Genomic DNA, 19522 nt, shown 5'->3' on the forward strand with positions numbered 1-19522 from the left:
GTTTGCAAGACCTAATTGCATTCCTGTTTCAGCTTTTAAAATCAATCAAATATTGCAACACCAATAATACCATATCTTTAGTAAAAATAACACACACAATAGCAGTAGTGAATGTTATTAACTGCCTTATTCCTGGGATATTGAATTTCCTGTGGACTAAGGAAGAGTAATCATAGCAAATCATGGCAAGCAAACTCAACTGCAGCTGAAGGGTAAAGTGGGTCATACAGACTTTATGGAAGAATAGGTGGGGAAAGAGAAAGCAAAAGCTAGGGGAGTATGAGATGACCAGGGGAGCAAAAGCTGGAAGGAAAAGAGACAGATATACATAAAGACATCCTATATGCTTCACTTGACATGTACCCTGAATCTTAGTAATAACCCAAAGCTTTAGTTACTAATAAAACAATACTTTATCATTTTATGTACTTGCATTGATGTTTCTTTAGGAGCTTATGTGTTCCCACCATAATTTGAGTTCAGGAGAGCAGCCAGAATTTTTACATTGAGACTAAAGGTACAGACTTTTGCAATTTATGCATTGTCACTTAACACAACTTTGTCTGGAATGTAATTCCTTGGTGAATCAATCAATATCTGCTTGATAAAATACCTGTCCTTATGATTCGTTGTCAAAGTAATGCTAAAGCAACTTGGAAGGAATTGTCTTAGTCATACCTTTGAGTTTGCTGCCATCTGCTGCTGCTGTTGAAAGGTTTTCTACAGTTCCATGTACATCACTTGAATTTGAACGCTGGTTTCATGAAATACAAAAATAAGTAAAATTTTACAATGAAGTTGCATAAATGCATCAGACCTAAAAAGACAATAATTATTTTCTGAAAAACTGCCTCTTTTTGGAGCTGGGAGAATGGGATGCAGTAGTAGTGAAGAGAGACTGGGAGAGAGAAGTGACACATCCCACCTGCCCTCCTTTTTCCACGTTATGCCACAATTCCCAATCAATTCCCTCCACTACCACCACCCAGCCCACCCCACATCTTTTCCTCCCCAGGTCAGCATGACAGAAGCAAATTCCTTTCTTTCATTTACTGGACAATATCATGGCAGGTAGGCCCTTCAATCTTGCGCCTGAAGGCAGTGACTCTTTAGACCATTGTTGATGATGCTGCTCCGACAAGGGATCAGTGCATGTTCCATGCTCAGAGGACATTACCTAAAGATCTTTCTTTTGGCAATATGGTTAGAGATTTAATCACTTTCCCTCAACTCAATTAAATAAAAAAAATGCATATTTGAGGATCATCACATTTAACACACACAAAACGGCGGAGGAATTCAGAAGGCCAGGCAGCATTTATGGAAAGGGAAAAAGAGTCAACACTTTGTGCTGAAACCATTCATCCAGACTGGAAAGAAAGAGAGAAGCTAGAATAAGGAGAAGGAAGGGGAAGGAGTACAAGCTGGAAGGTGATAGGTGAAGCCAGGTGAGGGGGAAGGAAGGTGGGTGGGACCACAACAGGGAGGATTTCCCAGTGGCCAACCATTTTAATTCCACTCCCCATTCCCATTCCAACATGTCAGTCCATGGCATCCTCTACTGTTACGATGAGGGCACTCTAAAGTTAGAGAAGCAATACATCCATATTCCACCTAAGTAGCCTCTAACCTGAGAGCATGAACATAAATTTTTCCAAATTCTAGTTATTCCCCCCCCCCACCCCCTTCTCTCCTTTTCCATTCTGGCTCCCCTCTTACTCCTGCCCATCCTCCTTTCTTTTCTTCCATGGAGAATTCTCCTCTCCTATCAGATACCTTCCTCAGCCATTTACATTTTCCAACTATCACTTCCCATCTTCTCACTTCAAAATACCACAACACTGCCACAAGAAGACAAGGAGCAGCTACTTTCAGACAGATCGACTTCACATAAGTGTGGGTCATTCAATGAGAGTTCAGAGCTGTCATGTTCCCATAAGAGTTAGAAGGTATGGAGAATACTTTCAAGGAAGCCTAAATATCAAGGAAATGGAGGACTGGATAAAAAAAAAGAGGAAGCATATGGTAGGTCTAGAGAACTGAAACAGAAGGGGAGCCTACAGAAATATAGAAGGTATAAAGGGGTACTGATCAAAGAAATTAGGAAGTTAAAGTGGGGCATGAAATATCATTGGTGGACAAGATTAAGAAAAAGGCCAAATCATTTTATAAGTAGATTAACAGCAAGAAGATAATCACAAAATTTTAGGACCCAGTGTGGACCAACCCTATGCCAGTCATAAGGCACAGATAAGGTTCTGCATGAATACTTTTCATCTTTCTTCACTAAAGGACACTGCAGTTGGAGATGACTGAGAAGGAAGAAACAACAAAATTCCAGAATATGCTGTGCCATGTAAAAATATTCAGCCTCCTACCCTTTGTTCACATAAATGAGTATTACAATCAGAATATTTGTTTGTAAATCACATGTTCATTTTTCTCATAGTAGAGCTAAACAAAAACAGGGAAAATTGCAAAGCATATAAAATATTTTTAAAATTTTATTTGAAATATCAACAGTTTAAAAGCATTCATCCCCCTTTCCTCAGCACTTAGTTAAACCAACTCTTGCAGCTATTACAGCCCTTTTGGATAGGATTCTATAAGCTTCGCACAATGTGATGCAACAAGATTGCCCATTCCTTCTTACAAAATTGCTCAAGCTGTGCCAAGTTAATTGGGAGTGGCAGTGGACAGCAATCTTGAAGTCTCGCCAGAGATGTTCAATTAGGTTAAAGTCAGAACTCTGACTACGGCAATCAAGGACATCAATTTTCTTCAGTTAAAGCCACTCCACGTTTCCTCTGGCAGTGTGCTTAGGGTTACTGTCCTGCTGAAAGACGAACTTCCACCTTATTTGAAGCTTTCTGGCAGAGGCTAGCAAGTTTTTATCCAGGATCTTGCCGTTGTTAGCAGCATTCATTTTCACATCAATCCTGACCAGATTACCAGTCCTTGTTGCTAAAAAGCATCCCCGTAGCATGATGCTACCTCCACCATACTTTACAGTAGGGATGGTATTACCTGGCTGATGTGCAGTATTAGATGTGTGCCCCACCAATCGCTTAGTGTTGAGGCCAAAAAGTTACACTTTAGTCCCATCTGACCACAAGACCTCCTTCCACTTTACTATATCTTTGGTAACGCTTGCAAAGTCTTTACGGGCAAAGATATGCTTTTTTAAAGCCAGGGCTTCTTCCTGGCCACTCTTTAATAAGTGCTCTTTATGTGCAAGGCCTTAGAAATTGTGGAGCCATGAACTTCATCTCCAATTGCAGCCACCGACTTCTGCAGCTCACTCAGAGTGACTGTTGGCATCATTGTAGCCTCTCTTACAAGTGCCATTCTTCTCAGGCAACTAAGTTTAGAGGAGCGGCCTGACCTAGGCAGCGTGGCTGTGGTTTCATACTTTTTCCACTTTTTCACAATGGACTGCACTGAGCTTCAAGGTATGCCCAGTGCGTTTGAGATGGTCTTGTACCCTCCCCCAGATTACTGCTTCTCTATGATCATTTTCCTGACTTGTCTTGAATGCTCTTGTCTTCATTTTGGTTTGGTCTGTTGGACCTTACAGAGAGAGGGGTATTTATTCTTACAAATTCATTGTGAATAGGTGATTCTCAAATTTTCTACATCAACAAATTGATTGAATTGGTAAGGTAATATATAGTATTGCAACTAAGAAAAGATAACATAGTAATTACAAAGAGAATGAATACTCTTTCAGCCTCATAAATTTGGTTTTAAATTTTCAGTAAATTGTTGACAGGTTTTGAAATTTTTCTTTTGATTTGCATGATGCACAGTGTTTTGTTGATTAGCTCAAAAATTCCTACTTCAATACATTTTAAATTTAGATAATGAGACAGTAAAATGTGAAAATACTTTTTCAAGGAACTGTACAAAAATGGTACAGTATTAGCAAGAAATCCTCAGGGACTACTGAGATATATCTCAAACTGCAAAGAACGAGATAGCTGAGGCACTGATAGAGGTTTCTAAATCTTTGCTGACTGCATGGAAGAACCACCAAGAGGACCATAAATTTGTTTGCAGGATTGAAGGCTTGAATGCCTGAAAGACCCAGAGAGCTTTGTTGGCTGGAGTCAGGGACTTGTAAAGTCACCCATGCCAAACAGGTAAAAGAGTAGAGGCCTGACGAAGAATGGTCCACTGGTCCTCCAGGTTCGGGTGCTCAACTCAGGGCTAACAACCCTGACTGGTTCAAAAATAATTGTTACAGAAACAGCAATGAAGAATCCTTCTACACCTGTGTGTAATGGTATGCCTAGGTCTCCACCCAGAACTTGCATGGCTGACAGTAGTGAAAACCAAGAGGAAGCTAATGGCATGATGAAGGAAGCCCGAAATGGCACCAAGATCAAGACCAAGATTGGTTTTTGGAATGTACGAACCATGTACAACACCGCCAAGTTAGCACAAATAATTACAGAAATGTGTTGTTACAACCTACAAATACTGGGCGTCAATGAAAGCAGATGACAGGGTCTGGCTAACTAAAGGCAGCAAATGGTGAAATGGTTTTAATCTCAGGAAGGGAAGACAGTCAGCATCATGATGGTGTAGTTGTCATTTTGAAAAAATGCATTGAGAAGTATTTGCTGGAGCGGAAGTAGGCTGAAAGGGAAGCAAGTAAACACGGGAGCGATCCAGTGCTATGCTCCAACTAATGATAGTGACATTGAAGAAAAGGATGTCTTCTACGAGCACCTGCAATCTGAGGTAGAGTTAACCATGCCATAACATAATCATCGTCATGGGAGATCTAACTGCCAAAGTGGGAAATAACAACATACACTTCACTAAGATCACGAGCACTCATGGATGTGGAATGATGAATAACAATGATGGAAGACTGGTGGAATTCTGTGCCATGAACAATCTGATCACAGAAGGGATCCCCTTTCTGCACCATGAAATATACAAACTAACATGATACTCATCCAGTGGTTGTGACAAGAACCAGATTAACCATTTGATCATAAACACAAGAAAATCTGCAGATGCTGGAAACCAAGCAACACACACAAAATGATGGAGGAACTCAGTAGGCCAGGCAGCATCTACAGAAAAGACTAAACAGTCAATGTTTCAGGCCGAGACCCTTCATCAGGTTTGCTGCATGAATTAAGTCACTGGAAAAAATACTGTTAGATACAAAGCAGCTTCTTTATTCCACAAAACAAGATACATCAGGCATCATGAGACGCTTTCAGTGGTAAAGGTCTGTCTGGCCCAACGTGGGGCTTGATATTTTATGTGCTAAACATCAAAGGGCAATTCCATATTTAAAATGTTTCCACAATGCTTTCCATGAAACTACACACAAACTTCACACCTCCTAATTCACAGCCACACCACAAACATCTAAATTAATTTTAACTAGCATTATCTGGTCTGTGATTTAAGGCTTTTAGGAACTCTTTGTTCAGAGCTGCACTTCAAATTAAATCTACAATTCATATTCAGATTTGAAGATTGGTGGCTGTAGCCATTTGCTAAATGTAAATGTGCTGAACCCAAAAGTCACTCTAACAATCAGGACTGGAAAAAAAGATGAGAAGTCAGAGTAAGAAGGTGAGGGAGGGGAGGAAGAAATACAAGGTGGTTGGTGATGGGTGAAACTGGGTGCGGAGGTAGGGGTGAAGTTAAGCACTGGGAAGTCCATCTGTGAAAGAGATAAAGGGCTGGAGGAGGGGGAATCTGATAGAAGTAGAAGATCATGGAAGAAAGGGAAGGAGGTGAATCATGAGAGGGAGATGATGGGCAGGTAAGGAGATAAGGTGAAAAGGAGAAACAAGAATGGGGAATGGTAAGGGAAGTGGGGAGCAATTACCAGAAGTTTAAGAAATCGATGTTCGTGCCTTCAGGCTGGAGGCTACCCAGAGGAACAAGGTGTTGCTCCTCCAACCTGTGTGGCCTCATCAGGGCAGTAAAGGAGGCCATGGAGTGACATTTTGGAATAGGAATAGGAAATAAAATTGAAATAGGTGGCTACCAGGAGATCCTGCTTTATCTGGTCAACAGTAGGTTCTCGACAGTAGTCTTCCAGTCTACGTCGGGTGTCACTGATATACAGGAGGCCACACTGGGAGCACCAAATACAGTAAATGACCCCAACAGACTCACAGGTGAAGTGTCACCTCACTTAGAAGGACTGTTTGGAGCCCTGAATGTTAGTGAGAGAGGAAGCGTAGAAACAAGAGTGGTACTTGTTCTGCTTGCAAGGATGAGTACCAGGAGGGAGGTCTGTGGCAAGGGATGAACGTGCAAGGGTGTCGCTGAAGGAGCAGTCCTTACAGAAAGTGTAAAGTTGGTGGGGGAAGGGATTGCGGAAGGACATATGTGCTTGGTGGTGGAATCCCATTGGAGATAGCAGAAGTTACAGAGAATTATATGATGTACACAGAATCTTGTGGGATGGTAGGTGAGGACAAGAGGAACCCCATCCCTGGTGTGCCAGTGGGAGGATAGACATTCGTGAAATGGAAGAGATGCAGGTGAGGGTATCATTGATGGTGGAAGAAGGAAAATCACTTTCTTTGAAGGAGGAGGACATCCCATTTGTTCTGGAAAGAAAAGCCTCATCCTGAGAGCAAAAATGTAGCAGAGACAGAGGAACTAAGAGAATGGGATGGCATTTTTACAAGGGACAGGATAGGAAGAAGAATAGTCCAGGTAGCTGTGAGAATCAGTGGGTTATAAAAGGTATCAATAGATAGACTGCCTCCAGAGATAGAGACAGAGAGATTGAGAAAGAGGAAGGAGGTGTCGGAAATGGACCAAGTAAATTTGAGGGCAGGGTGGAAATTAGAGGCAAATTTAATGAATCTGACAAGCTCAGCATGGGTGCAAGAAGCTGCACCAATGCAGTCATAGGAAGAGTTGGGAAGCGATACCAGTGTAGGCTTGGAAAGTGGACTGTTCTACATAGCTAATGAAAAGGCAAGCATAGCTGTGACCCTTGCAAGTGCCCATGGGTACACCTTTGGTTTGAAGCAAGTGGGAGGAGCTGAAGGAGAAATTATAGAGGGTATCCAATTCTGCCAGATCGAGGAGAGTGGTGGTGTAAGGGAACTGGTTTGGTCTGTTATCCAGAAGCAGACAGCTTTAAGGCCTTCCTGACTGGGGGGGGGGGGGGGGGGTGCGTGAACATCCACGGTGAAAATGAGACGATGGGGGCCAAGGAACTTGAAGTCATTGAAAAGATCCAGAGCGTGTGAAATGTGGTAGATGTAGATAGGAACGGACTGAACCTGGGGGAATAAAATAGTTGAGATATGCAGACATAAGTTCAGTGGGGCAGATACAAGCAGAAATAATAGGTCTACCTGGACAGGCAGGTTTATGGATCTTGGGTAAGAGGTAGTAACAGGAGGTGCAAGGCAAGGGAACCATGAGGTTTGTGGCAGTGGATGGGAGATCCCCAGAGTCAATAACGTTGATGATGGTGGGGGAGACAATAGCCTGGTGCTCCTTAGTGGGGTCCTGTTCGAGGGGTAAGTAAGAGGAGGAGTCTTAAGAGTTGTCACTTGGCCTCATCAACGTAGAGGTCAGTCCTTCAGACCATTACAGCACCCTCCCTTATCTGCAGATTTAATGGTGAGGTTAGGATTAGTGCAAAGAGCAGCATGTTCAGAAGGAGTGTGGTTAGAATTGGAGAGAGGAGTGGCAAAGTCAAGACAGTTGATGTCCCGTTGGCAGATAGTAATAAAAAATATAAAAAGCAGGCAGAAAGCCAGAGCAGGACATCCAGGAAGAGGAGGAGGATTGAAGACGGGAAAAAGGGTCATCAGTGCAGGCTGGAAACTCCTTGCCAAAGAGATAGGCACAGAGACAGGCAACAGAAGGGGTCAGTGTCATGGCGAGCACAGAACTCACTGAAGTGCGGGCGCAAGGGGACAAAGGTGAGGCCTTTACTGAGGACTGATTGTTTTATATCAGAAAGGGTAAGGTCAGAGAGAATTGTGAAGACCCAGCACGAATGAGAGCTGGAATCAGAGGGAGGAAAGGGTTGGTAGTGTCAAAGGAGAGGGGAGGGTTGGGGTGTTCAGGGAAGGTGGAGTGGGAGTAAGATAGAGTCTCTGAGGACCCAACAGCTGACAATGGGACCTGAGACACACGGGAGTGTGGAGCAGTGGGGGAAGGGGAGACTGGGGTTCCAGTGGCAGTGCGTAAAATCTCTGCCTGGACGTGCTGTCGGTTAAGGTCCATGCTGGAATCGGTGTTAAAGGTTTTACAATAGGCACTCTGAAGGTGTCCAGGATTGTTCGAACCCACACTGTTGGCAGGGGAATCTGGGTTCTTAATCTGCTCAGGATCATTGGAACCATCGAAGTCAGCTGCAGGGATCATGATCTGGGGACACCTGGCACTGCCAGCATTGGAGGTGGCAGGTTCTACAGTCTTCAAATCCTTGCTGAACATGAGAAGAGCAAAGAACCGTCGATTGAAAGTATCAGACAGGTTCATTGCAGGTGGCAGAGAGAATCCCAGAGTTGAGGCAGCGACTGGGACAGGGACACCAAGTACCTCCTCATAGCAGACAGTGTGGCGCATAGAATGTGGTGGGAAAAGCAGTCAATTGAATGTGAGTACCTGGGATCCTCAGAGGGACTATTTCATGACTAATGGTAAGTGGAGACAATCCTTGCAGAATGTAAAGGTGAAGACAGAAACAGTTACAGGAAGTGATTACCACCTCGTTGTAGCAGTGATGAAACTCAAACTGAGAAGCACTGGGACCAGAACACATGTACAAAGACACTTCGATGTTGAGAAGCTCAAGGTGTGAGACCAGTGTGAGATCTGCTTTCACTATTCAGTTTAAGAACAGATTTCAGGGCTTGCAAGACCTTGACAAGGATGCGTCAGTAGACAAGAAAGACACAGTGTGGAAACAGATTCCCACAGTCTTCAAGGATAGAAGCAAGGCTTGTCTAGGATACAGAGCTAGAAAAAAGAACAAAGAGTGGATACAGTAGGAACCATGGACAGCCTTAGAGGAAAGACAGAAAATTAAGAATAAAGTGTTAGAGGCAAAGTCAACACAAATTAACGTGAAAATTCAACTAGCATATACTGAAGCTAACATCAAAGTGAAGAAATTTGTTAAAAAGGTAAGAGCATCTACACGGAAGACCTTACAGGGAAGGCCAAAGCAGAAGCCATTCAAGGTGATCATAGAAATATGCACAAGATTTCAAAATTAGTATGTGGAAAGTACCAGACCAGATCCAGTGGGCCCATGAGAGGTAAGAATGGTCAGCTTTTGACAACTGAGAAAGAGCAAAAAGTAAGATGGACAAAGTAATTCAGAATATTTTTGAATAGACACCACCACAGGAAGAATCTGACGTACAAAAGGCAGCAGAGGACTTTAGCATCAACACAGATCCACCCAAGGAAGAAGAGATTGTTGCTACGATTAAATCAGTACAGAACAGCAAAGCTCCAGGATATCCAAGCAACACACACAAAATACTGAAGGAATTCAGCAGGCCAGGCAGCATCTATTAAAAAGAGTATAGTCAACGTTTCGGGCCGAGACCCTTCATCAGACATGACAATTTGAAAGCCGAACTGTCCAAAACTGAACCAAAAGTTGCAGCACCCATCCTGCAAACACTGTTTATTATAATTTGGGAATGAGGACAAGTACTCAAGAACTGGACAAAGGGAGTTATTGTTAGGATCCCCAAGAAAGGAGCACCAAATGATTGCAAGATCCAATGTGGCTTCAAACTTTTGCCCATTAAAATTCTCACCAAAGTCATTGTCCAACAGATTACAGATACTGTTAGTGTGTGCTGAGGAAGAAGCAAGCTGACTTTAGGAGACTGTGCTGACCAGATCTTCATACTGCATAACATCATGCACAGACTGGTGATATTGTTTAACCTAGTGATTGACTGGGTTATGAGGCAAACAACATGAGAAGACCTTGGCTCTGGGATGATCTCACATTACTATCACATACACACCAGCACATGCAAGAGAAAACTCAATGCCTGTGTACAGGTTGGACTCAGAGTCAGCCAAAGAAAGACTGAGACCACGACCCTCAATGTAAAGTCTCCTCCTCCTGTCAAGGCATATGGGATTAACTTACCCAGCACCAGCAGATTCACCCATTGATCTTCAGGTCAATAGCAACAGACGGAGATCAACCAAGTACAGTGTGAACACCATGGTGAAGCTGTACTAGAGCTGTGTTCTGTCCTCACTCTTGTACAGGTCAGAATGCTGGCGCATGACAGAGATCGATCTTGCCAAGCTACCGTCATTCCACACTCCAAGCCTCTGGAAGATCCTCGGTATTTTCTGGCTAAGAAATATCTCCAACCATGCCCTACTCCTCTTTACTGTCAGCAAGAGAACATGGCCACAATCATCATGAGGAAACACTGGATATGGGTTGGAAATGGGATAAGAAGAGAGGTCACATCATCAAGACAGCATTTTATTGAACTCCTGAAGGACAGAGGAAAAGCAAGACACTGAAGACAACTTGGTGCTTTTCTGTAGAGGCAAAAATGGGGATCCTGATCCCTGGGGCACAATAGAGAAGATAGCGAAGGACAGACAGACAGAGATGGAGGGCTTACATGCCACCGTAAATCCAAGTGGCGTAGTGGGCAGTAAGTAACATGAAAAATGCTAGATGACTGAAGGACAACAGATTCAAGAGGGCCAGAAGGATAAATCAAGTAATTACAGTCTAATTTCAGTCATTGTAAAGTTATTGGAGAAAAATCTGAGAACCAGGATTACTCTACACTTGGAAAAGTGAGGATCAAAGACATCCAACATGGAATTTTTTAATCCTGTTTGTCTACTGTGATTAAATTTTTCAAAGAGGTAACAACATGTTTTGATGAGGACTTCAGTAAAGGCATGGACAAGGTCCAACATGGGAGACAAATCGAAAAGGTTAGAGCCCATGGGATCCAGAACAAGTTGGAAAGCTGGATCCGGTATTGGCTTAGTCACAGGAGATAGAGATTAACGGTAGAGGATTGCTTATGTGATTGGAAGCCTATGACCAATGACATACCAAAGGAAATGGTACGATTGTACTTTATTCTACAATGTTATTGTTTTACTTTAATGCACTGTAAAGATCTGATTTGCATGAACAACAAGCAAGAAAAGTTTCACTCCATCTTGGTACATGTGACAATAGCAAACCAATTCCAATTGTTGTCTCATATGCATTAACAATATGGTTGTTAATGAGGGCAAATGATTAATAAGTTTGTAGATGACATGAAAATTGATAATTCTGTTGACAGTGAGAATTGTTGTAAGTTTTAGGATGATACTGGTTAGCAAGATGGACAAAGGAACGGCAGGCAGGACTTAGTCCTCATAAGTACGAGCAGAAGCACCAAGGAACAATAAGAATAACATTTAACAAAAGAATGCAGGAGCATTAGGGAATACTGAGGGACCTTAGAATACAAGTCCAAAGATTCCTGAAGGTGGAAGCACTGGTAGAAAAAGTGGTAGAGAAGGCATCTGGGATACTTGCCATTAGATGTGACTTAAAATTAGATTAGATTATGAGTAAAGAGGTTATGGTACAGCTTTATAAACAAGGTTAGGCTGTAATCGGAATCGTCGTTGTCATGGCTATCCCTCGAGGTCGAGGATGAAGGTCTTCGTTCTGTTGATTTACTTATGGGCTCTCAAGTATCACACTGCCTGCTCCTGTCACCATCGCCCGATCACCGAAAGACTTGAAGAAGTGGCCCACAGAGCAAAGACGCCTGTGCATGTATTTGTTTAATGTGTACTTGATGTTGCACTCCAAGAAGCACACGATACTTCACAAATCAACCAACTGATTCCAATGACATGGAAACAACGATGATTGGAGCTGACGGATTTGTTGCAGCCTTCATCTGCCTTCACAGCCATTGAGTTCGAAGTAACTTCATCCGCCTGTTCCACCGTTGAGGTCTTGGTTGGATTGTTCTTTGTCAGGGACCTCACCCTCGACCATACCACCATGGGTGACCCTACCAGGAGCATAGCTCCAGAGGCATTGCTCTCAGGATCTCAGGACCACACAAGCCTCTCCACCACGAAAAGGTGACAATCCACAGAGAATATCATGTGCATTTCTGGTCACTACATTATAATAAACACATGATTGCACCTGACAGGATGCAGAGAAAGTCACCAGGATGTTGCCTGGGATGGACTATTTACATTATGAGAACAAACTGGTATGCTTTCCTTGGAGCACGAGAGACTGAGGGGTGACCTGCCATAGATGCATTTAAAACTAGCAGGCATAAATCTTGGAGAGGAATAAAAGATTTTGAAATAATAAGCATTAGTGGCAAAGCAATCAATTCGGGGCGGGGGGGAGGGAGAGGGAGAGGGAGAGGGAGAGGGAGAGGGAGAGGGAGAGGGAGAGGGAGAGGGAGAGGGAGAGGGAGAGGGAGAGGGAGAGGGAGAGGGAGAGGGAGAGGGAGAGGGAGAGGGAGAGGGAGAGGGAGAGGGAGAGGGAGAGGGAGAGGGAGAGGGAGAGGGAGAGGGAGAGGGAGCGCTTCGCACAGGTCAGGCATAAGAATTTTAAAAAGGAGTGTTTCACGGGGCTTAGCGCATTAGAGTCAGACCAACTGATTCACAGAGAGAGAGCTGCACAGAGGTCGGGGAGAAGAGTTCAAAACAGAAGCGTTTCACAGGGCTTGGTGCATTAGTGGTGGACCAATCGATTTGCGATTCATTAGCAGGAGTAAATAAAAGTAAAGCAGGGTCAAAGCAGAGCAGCCATTGTGTGAGTGGACCAGTGTAGGAGTGGGAACTTGAGGCTTTGGCTCAAGAGGCTTCAGCAAGGAGGCACAAGTAAGTAGCAGGTAAGGCTTTTGTAGTGGTTGAAAAAAGAGACACTAAATTGCAGCTAATTAAATAAAGGGATGACGCAGGATCAGGTGATGTGCTGCAGCTACATGATATGGAAGCTGGTGGACCCCATTGTGGTTCCTGGTGACCACATCTGCAGCAAGTGTTGGCTTGTCAAGAACTCAGGCTCAAAGTTGAAGACCTGGATTATGAGCTTCAAACACTGTGGCAGGAAGGGGGAGAGTTACCTCGATTCTCTGTTTCAGGAGGTAGTCACAGCCATTAGATTAGCTGCCTCAAATTCGGTCTGTGGTCAGGGACAAGAGGGTGTGACTGTGAGTGGGGAGGGTACTGGGATCCAAGAGACAGCGCTGGAGGAGCCTCAGCCCTTGAGCTTGTCCAACAAGTCTGAGATTCTTGTTCCTTGTGTGGATGAGAGTTGGGGCTGTAGGAAGGATGAGCAACCTAACTGTGGCACCATAGTTCAGGGAGTGATTCAAGGGGGGAAGAGAGAAGAGAAATGTAGTGGTAACTGGGGATAGCATAGTCAGGGAAATAGACAGAATTCTCTGTTGCAAGGATAGAGCGTCCTGAAGGCTGTGTTGCCTGCCTGGTGCCTGGGTTCGGGACATCTTATCTGACCTGCAGAGGGATTTGCAGCGGGAAGGGAAAAATCCAGTTGTCGTGGTACATGTGGGACCAATGACACAGGTAGAATGAGGGAAAAGGTTCTGCTTAGGAAATTTAGGCAGCTAAGGACTAAATTAAAAAGCAGAACCAAAAAGGTGGTAATCTCTAGATCACTACCTGAGCCATGTGCAAATTGGCATGTCAAGAAGATTTGCGAGTTAAATGCGTGGCTCAAGGATTGGTGTGAGAGAAGTGGGTTTGAATTCACGGGGAATTGGCATCAGTATTGGAAAAGGAGGGAGCTGTACCAATGGAATGGGCTCCACCTGAACCATGATGGGACCTGGATCCTGGTGAATTGCATAACTAGGGCTGTGGATAGGGCTTTAAACTAAATAGTAGGGGGAATGGGTTCAATAGATTGGAGAAGTAAAGTAGAAAAGTGTAGATAAACATAAAGAAAAAACAAAAGATAAAAAAGAGGAAAGTAAGAGTGGAGTGAAGAAAAGTCAAGTGCAAGGGAGTACAAGATTACAAGATTTTTAAAGTACAATGAGTGTAAGGGCACTTGATTTGAATGCCCGTGGTATTCGAAACAAGGTCAGTGAACTTGTGGCACAAATCAGCACAAGGGCGTGTGATTTAGTGGCCATTACAGAACTGTGGCTGCAGGGCGGTCAGGATTGGGAATTAAATATCCAAGGTGCAGCAGGGATCTTCCCTTCCATACTCGATGCAGCGATTCAGATCGACAGGTTTACTATACACCGTCAGGATAGATCGATAGAGTCTCTCAAAAGCAGAGGTGGAGGTGTATGCCTCATGATCAACTCTTCTTGGTGCACAAATATATCAGTGCTGTCCCAATTCTGCTCACTAGACCTGGAATATCTAGCAGTAAAGCGTCGTCCTTTTTACTTACCACGGGAATTCACTGGGGTCATTCTGGTAGTTGTTTACATTCCACCTCAGGCCAATGTCAAGCAGGCTTTGGATGATCTAAGCAATGGGATCAACATGCACGAAACAGCGCACCCTAATGCCTTCACCATCGTTTTGGGAGATTTTAACAAGGTTAGTCTGAAAAAAATCACTAAGCAATTACCATCAACAGATTACTTGCAAAACCAGAGGAAACAACACACTGGACCATTGTTACACCACCATCAAGAACGCCTACAGTGCTATTCCAGGCCCTCACTTTGGTAAGTCTGATCACCTAGCTGTACTTCTACTCCCTGAGTATAGGCGGAGACTGAAGACCACAGCACCAGCAGTGAGGGCCAAGAAGGTTTGGACAAGGGAAGCACAGGAGTGCCTACAGGACTGCTTTGAATCGGTGAACTGGACTGTATTCAAAGATTCATCTTTGAATCTGGCTGAATATGCTGCAGTTGTTATCGACTTCATTAAAATCTGTGTGGATGAGTGTGTGCCTACAAAGACTTACTGTACATTCCCAAACCAAAAGCCGTGGATGAACCAGGAGGTACGTTGTCTGCTGAAGTCTAGATCTGTGGCATTCAAGTCCGGCAACCCAGGCCTGTACCAGAAAACCAGGTATGATTTGCAGAAGGCTATTTCAAGGGTGAAGGGACAACCTTGAACAAGGTTGGAGGCGTTATCAGATGCACGACAACTCTGGCAGGGTTTGAAAGACATTACTTCCTACAAAGTGAAACCCAATAGCATGAATGGCAGCGATGCTTCACTACCAGATGAACTCAATGCCCTCAATGCACGCTTTGAAAGGCAGAACACATCTCAGCTGTGAAGATCCCTGCTGCACTTGATGACCCTGTGACCTCTGTCGCAGAGGCCGATGTTAGACTGTCTTTAAAGACAGTGGACCCTCGCAAGGCAGAAGGTCCCAATGAAGTACCTGGTATGGCTTTGAAAACCTGTGCCAGCCAACTAGCGGAGTATTCAAGGTCATTTTCAACCTCTCACTGCTACGGGCAGAAGTTCCCACTTGCTTTAAAAAGGCAACAATTATACCAGTGTCAAAGAAGAATAATGTGGGCTGTCTTAACAACTATCGCCAGGTAGCACTCACATCCACAGTGATGAAATGCTTTGAGAGTTTGGTTATGACTAGACTGAACTCCTGCCTCAGCAAGGACCTGGACCCATTGCAATTTGCCTATTGTCACAACAGGTCAACAGCAGAAGCAATCTCCATGGCTCTTCACCCAGCTATAGACCACCTAGACAACACAACACCTACATCAGGATGCTGTTCATCAACTATAGCTCAGCATTTAATACCATCATTCCCACAACCCTGATTGAGAAGTTGCAGAACCTGGGCCGCTGTACCTCCCTCTGTAATTGGATCCTTGACTTCCTAACCGGAAGACCACAGTCTGTGCGGACCTAGCGCACCTCAGGGGTGTGTGCTTAGCCCACCGCTCTACTCTCTGTATACACGTGACTGTGTGGCTAGGCATAGCTCAAACACCACCTGCAAGATTGCTGATGATACAACCATTGTTGGGAGAATCTTAGGTGGTGACGAGAGGTCGTATAGGAGTGAGATATGCCAACTAGTGGAATAGTGCCGCAGCAACAACCTGGTACTCAACGTCAGTAAGATGAAAGAGCTGATTGTGGACTTCAGGAAGGGTAAGACGAAGGAACACGTACCAATCTTCATAGAAGGATAAGAAGTAGAGGGAGTGAGCAGCTTCAAGTTCCTGGGTGTCAAGATCTCTGAGGATCTAACCTGGTCCCAGCATATTGATGTAGAGGCAGACCCCGAGTTACAAGCGTCTGACTTATGAACAACTCGTACTTACAAACAGAGGAAGGAGAACACCATCCGCCATTTTAAGTCGGATCATGATGCCGTCCGCCATTTTAAGTCATTGCCATTAACACTGTGTTGAGTGTGTAACCTTGTATTTGGCTTAAATTTTTCTTAGCAAGATTCACCCTATCCACCCTTTTCCAGTCAGCACCGCCCCCACTTGTCCCATTTAATCTGTTTCAGTGCTAGTGGACTTTAGGACCCAGGGGAGCTGAATCCACAGTGTTTCTGTTCCGTTGATGGAAAACGATCATGATTGAAAATAAAGTGGAAATAATAAAGCGATCGGAAAGAGATGAAACACCATCGGTCATTGGAAAAGTATTAAGCTACAGTCGGTCGACAATCGGAACAATTTTAAAGGATAAAAGATAAAGTGAGAATAATGGAGCATGTGAAAGGCCCTGCCCCAATGAAAAATACAATCATTACTAAGCAACGCACTGATTTAATTTTTGAAATACATACGTTTCTTAAGTGTTTTATATGCATAGAAAGGTAAAATATATACTATATACAAAGACAAATGTTTGACTAACTGACGCTAAATAATACCGGATGTACCTGTTCCGACTTACGTACAAATCCAACTTAAAGACAGACTCAGGAACGGAACTCGTTCGTAACCCCGGGACTGCCTGTAGTCATAAAGAAGGCAAGACAGCGGCGATACTTTATTAGGAGTTTGAAGCGATTTGGTATGTCAACAAATACACTCAAAAACTTCTATAGTTGCACCGTGGAGAGCATTCTGACAGGCTGCATCACTGTCTGGTATGGAGGGGCTACTGCACAGGACTGAAAGAAGCTGCAGAAGGTTGTAAATCTAGTCAGGTCCATCTTGGGCACTAGCCTACAAAGTATGCAGGACATCTTTAGGAAGCAGTGTCTCAGAAAGGCAGGGTCCATTATTAAAGACCTCCAGCACCCAGGGCATGCACTTTTCTCACGTAACCATCAGGTAGGAGATACAGAAACCTGAAGGCACACACTCAGCGATTCAGGAACAGCTTCTTCCCGTCTGCCGTCCGATTCCTAAATGGACATTGAACCCTTGGACACTACCTCACTTTTTTAATATACAGTACAGTCGGCCCTCCTTATCTGCGAGTTCCACATGCGCGAATTCAACCAACCACGAATCCAGAAAACCCGGAAGTGCTCTTCCAGCACTTGTTGTTCAAGCATGTACAGACGTTTTTTCTTGTCATTATTCCCTAAACAATGCAGTATAACAACTACTTTACATAGCACTTACATTGTATTAGGTATTATAAGTAATCTAGAGATGATTTAAAGTATACGGGAGGATGTGTGTAGGTTATCGTGGATCGGGATCGAAAAAAAAACGGAAGTTCTCTTACTAAGTAAGTTGGAACAGCTACATCTGGTATTATTTAGTGTCAGTTAGTCAAATGTTTGTCTTAGTATATAGTATATATTTTACCTTTCTATGCATATAAAACACTTAAGAAACCTATGTTTCAGCGCCGGGCTGGGGAATGGAAGTTGCCAAGTTCGATCCAGTGACAGACCGCTCCCGAGCACATTCTCCATCTATGTTGGGTTGATGTGGAGGATCAAAACCCCAAAAACCCGAAACCCCAATAATTAAACCACTGCGTTGCTTACTAATAATTGTAGCTTTCATCGGGGCAGGGCCTTTCTCACTTTATCCTTTAAAATTGTTCCAATCGTTGACCGACTGTAGCCTAACACTTTTCCAATGACCAATGGCGTTTCAACCCTTTCTGATCGCTTTATTATTTCCATCTTATTTTCAATCGTGATCGTGATTATTTTCGTGAACAGAAACACTGCGGATTCAGAGCTCCTAATGTCCACCGCACTGAGACAGGTTAAATAAGGTCTGGGGTTCCGCTGGGTCCTTTGGTCCACCACATTGAGACAGGTTGAATAAGGGACTTGAGCATCCGCATATTTTGGTATCCCTCGCGGATAAGGAGGGCCGACTGTATTTCTGTTTTTGCATATTTTTTTAAAATAATCTATTCAATATACATAATTGATTTACTTGTTTATTTAACCAACACACATCAAAGTTGCAGGCCAGGCAGCATCTCTAGGAAGAGGTACAGTCGACGTTTCGGGTCGAGACCCTTCGTCAGGACTTGTTTATTTATTATGTTTTATTTTATTTATTATTATATTTTTTTCTCTCTCTCTGTTAGATAACGTATCGCATTGAACTGCTGCTGCTAAGTTAACAAATTTCACGTCACATGCCGGTGATAATAAACCTGATTCTGATTCTGAAGGTAAGGGAGGTGGGGTAGCACTCTTAATTAAAGATGAGATCAAGGTGATAGTGAGAAACGATATAAGATCTAAGGATCAGAATGTTTAATGTTGAACCATGCAAATGTGGTTATTATTAACTAATTTATTTGTTAACTAAGTTAATTTTATCAACTAAAAGTTGTGGCCTATATTTTCCTGGCTATGCATTATACAGCAAGAACAACTATATACAACCATATAAAGTATCTTTTACGATGGATATTTGCATTTATAAAGTAACTTTAACACACAAGAAAAACGTTCCAGGCACCTCACAGAGAAGTTACAAACCATGTAACAAATGGAATAAGATATCCATTCAAAGTTCAAACACTGAGCTGGGACTTAAAGACCACCTTAAAAGGAAAACAAATTGGAACAAATTGCAGAACCTTGACTCCAGACATAGATGCCAACTATTACCCACAATCATACTCTAAAAACATTCTAATTTGGCAGGGGAACAGACAGCTTAGTAAAAAATTGAAGATCCAAGTCATAACTCTCCAACACTTGATTCGAACCACCTTTGCCTAGGTTGTCAGGTACCCCTTCAACCCAACTTTACAAAATTTGTAAGACACCTGGTTAATAACAGGACAAAAGGCACCATCTCCCATCTCCCTCATTAACTCTATTCTTGCAGTCAATCCATTTTGTCTGGGGTGCCTGTCACTACTTGAACTGAGAAGGAACACTCACCACTTCAACAATCTTTTTGACAACAAGTTAAATTTTTTATCTCATATCTAACCCAGCACAAGACAATCTACCTCCACTTTCATATCATCTACCACTTCACCTGCCAAAGCTGATATTACTCTGCCTTGCTTTTGTCATTTCCATACTTGACTACTCTGATAATTTCTTGGCCAGCTACCCTACCTTCCAAAATATTAGCTC

The 19522-nt window shown here is 43.4% G+C and overlaps 1 protein-coding gene across 1 annotated transcript in view; it reads right to left on the reverse strand.

The window, feature by feature from the left end:
- kiaa0586 (KIAA0586 ortholog) overlaps nucleotides 1–19522 on the reverse strand; it is a 551477-nt gene that overhangs the window by 528054 nt on the left and 3901 nt on the right. The window contains exon 3 of the mRNA XM_072267986.1: nucleotides 679–754. Within this exon, the coding sequence (XP_072124087.1) occupies nucleotides 679–754 (76 nt within the window). The remainder of the gene's footprint in view (nucleotides 1–678; nucleotides 755–19522) is intronic.

The sequence above is a fragment of the Mobula birostris genome, chromosome 1, assembly GCF_030028105.1.
Source record: "Mobula birostris isolate sMobBir1 chromosome 1, sMobBir1.hap1, whole genome shotgun sequence".
In the NCBI taxonomy this organism is placed as follows: Eukaryota; Metazoa; Chordata; class Chondrichthyes; order Myliobatiformes; family Myliobatidae; genus Mobula; species Mobula birostris.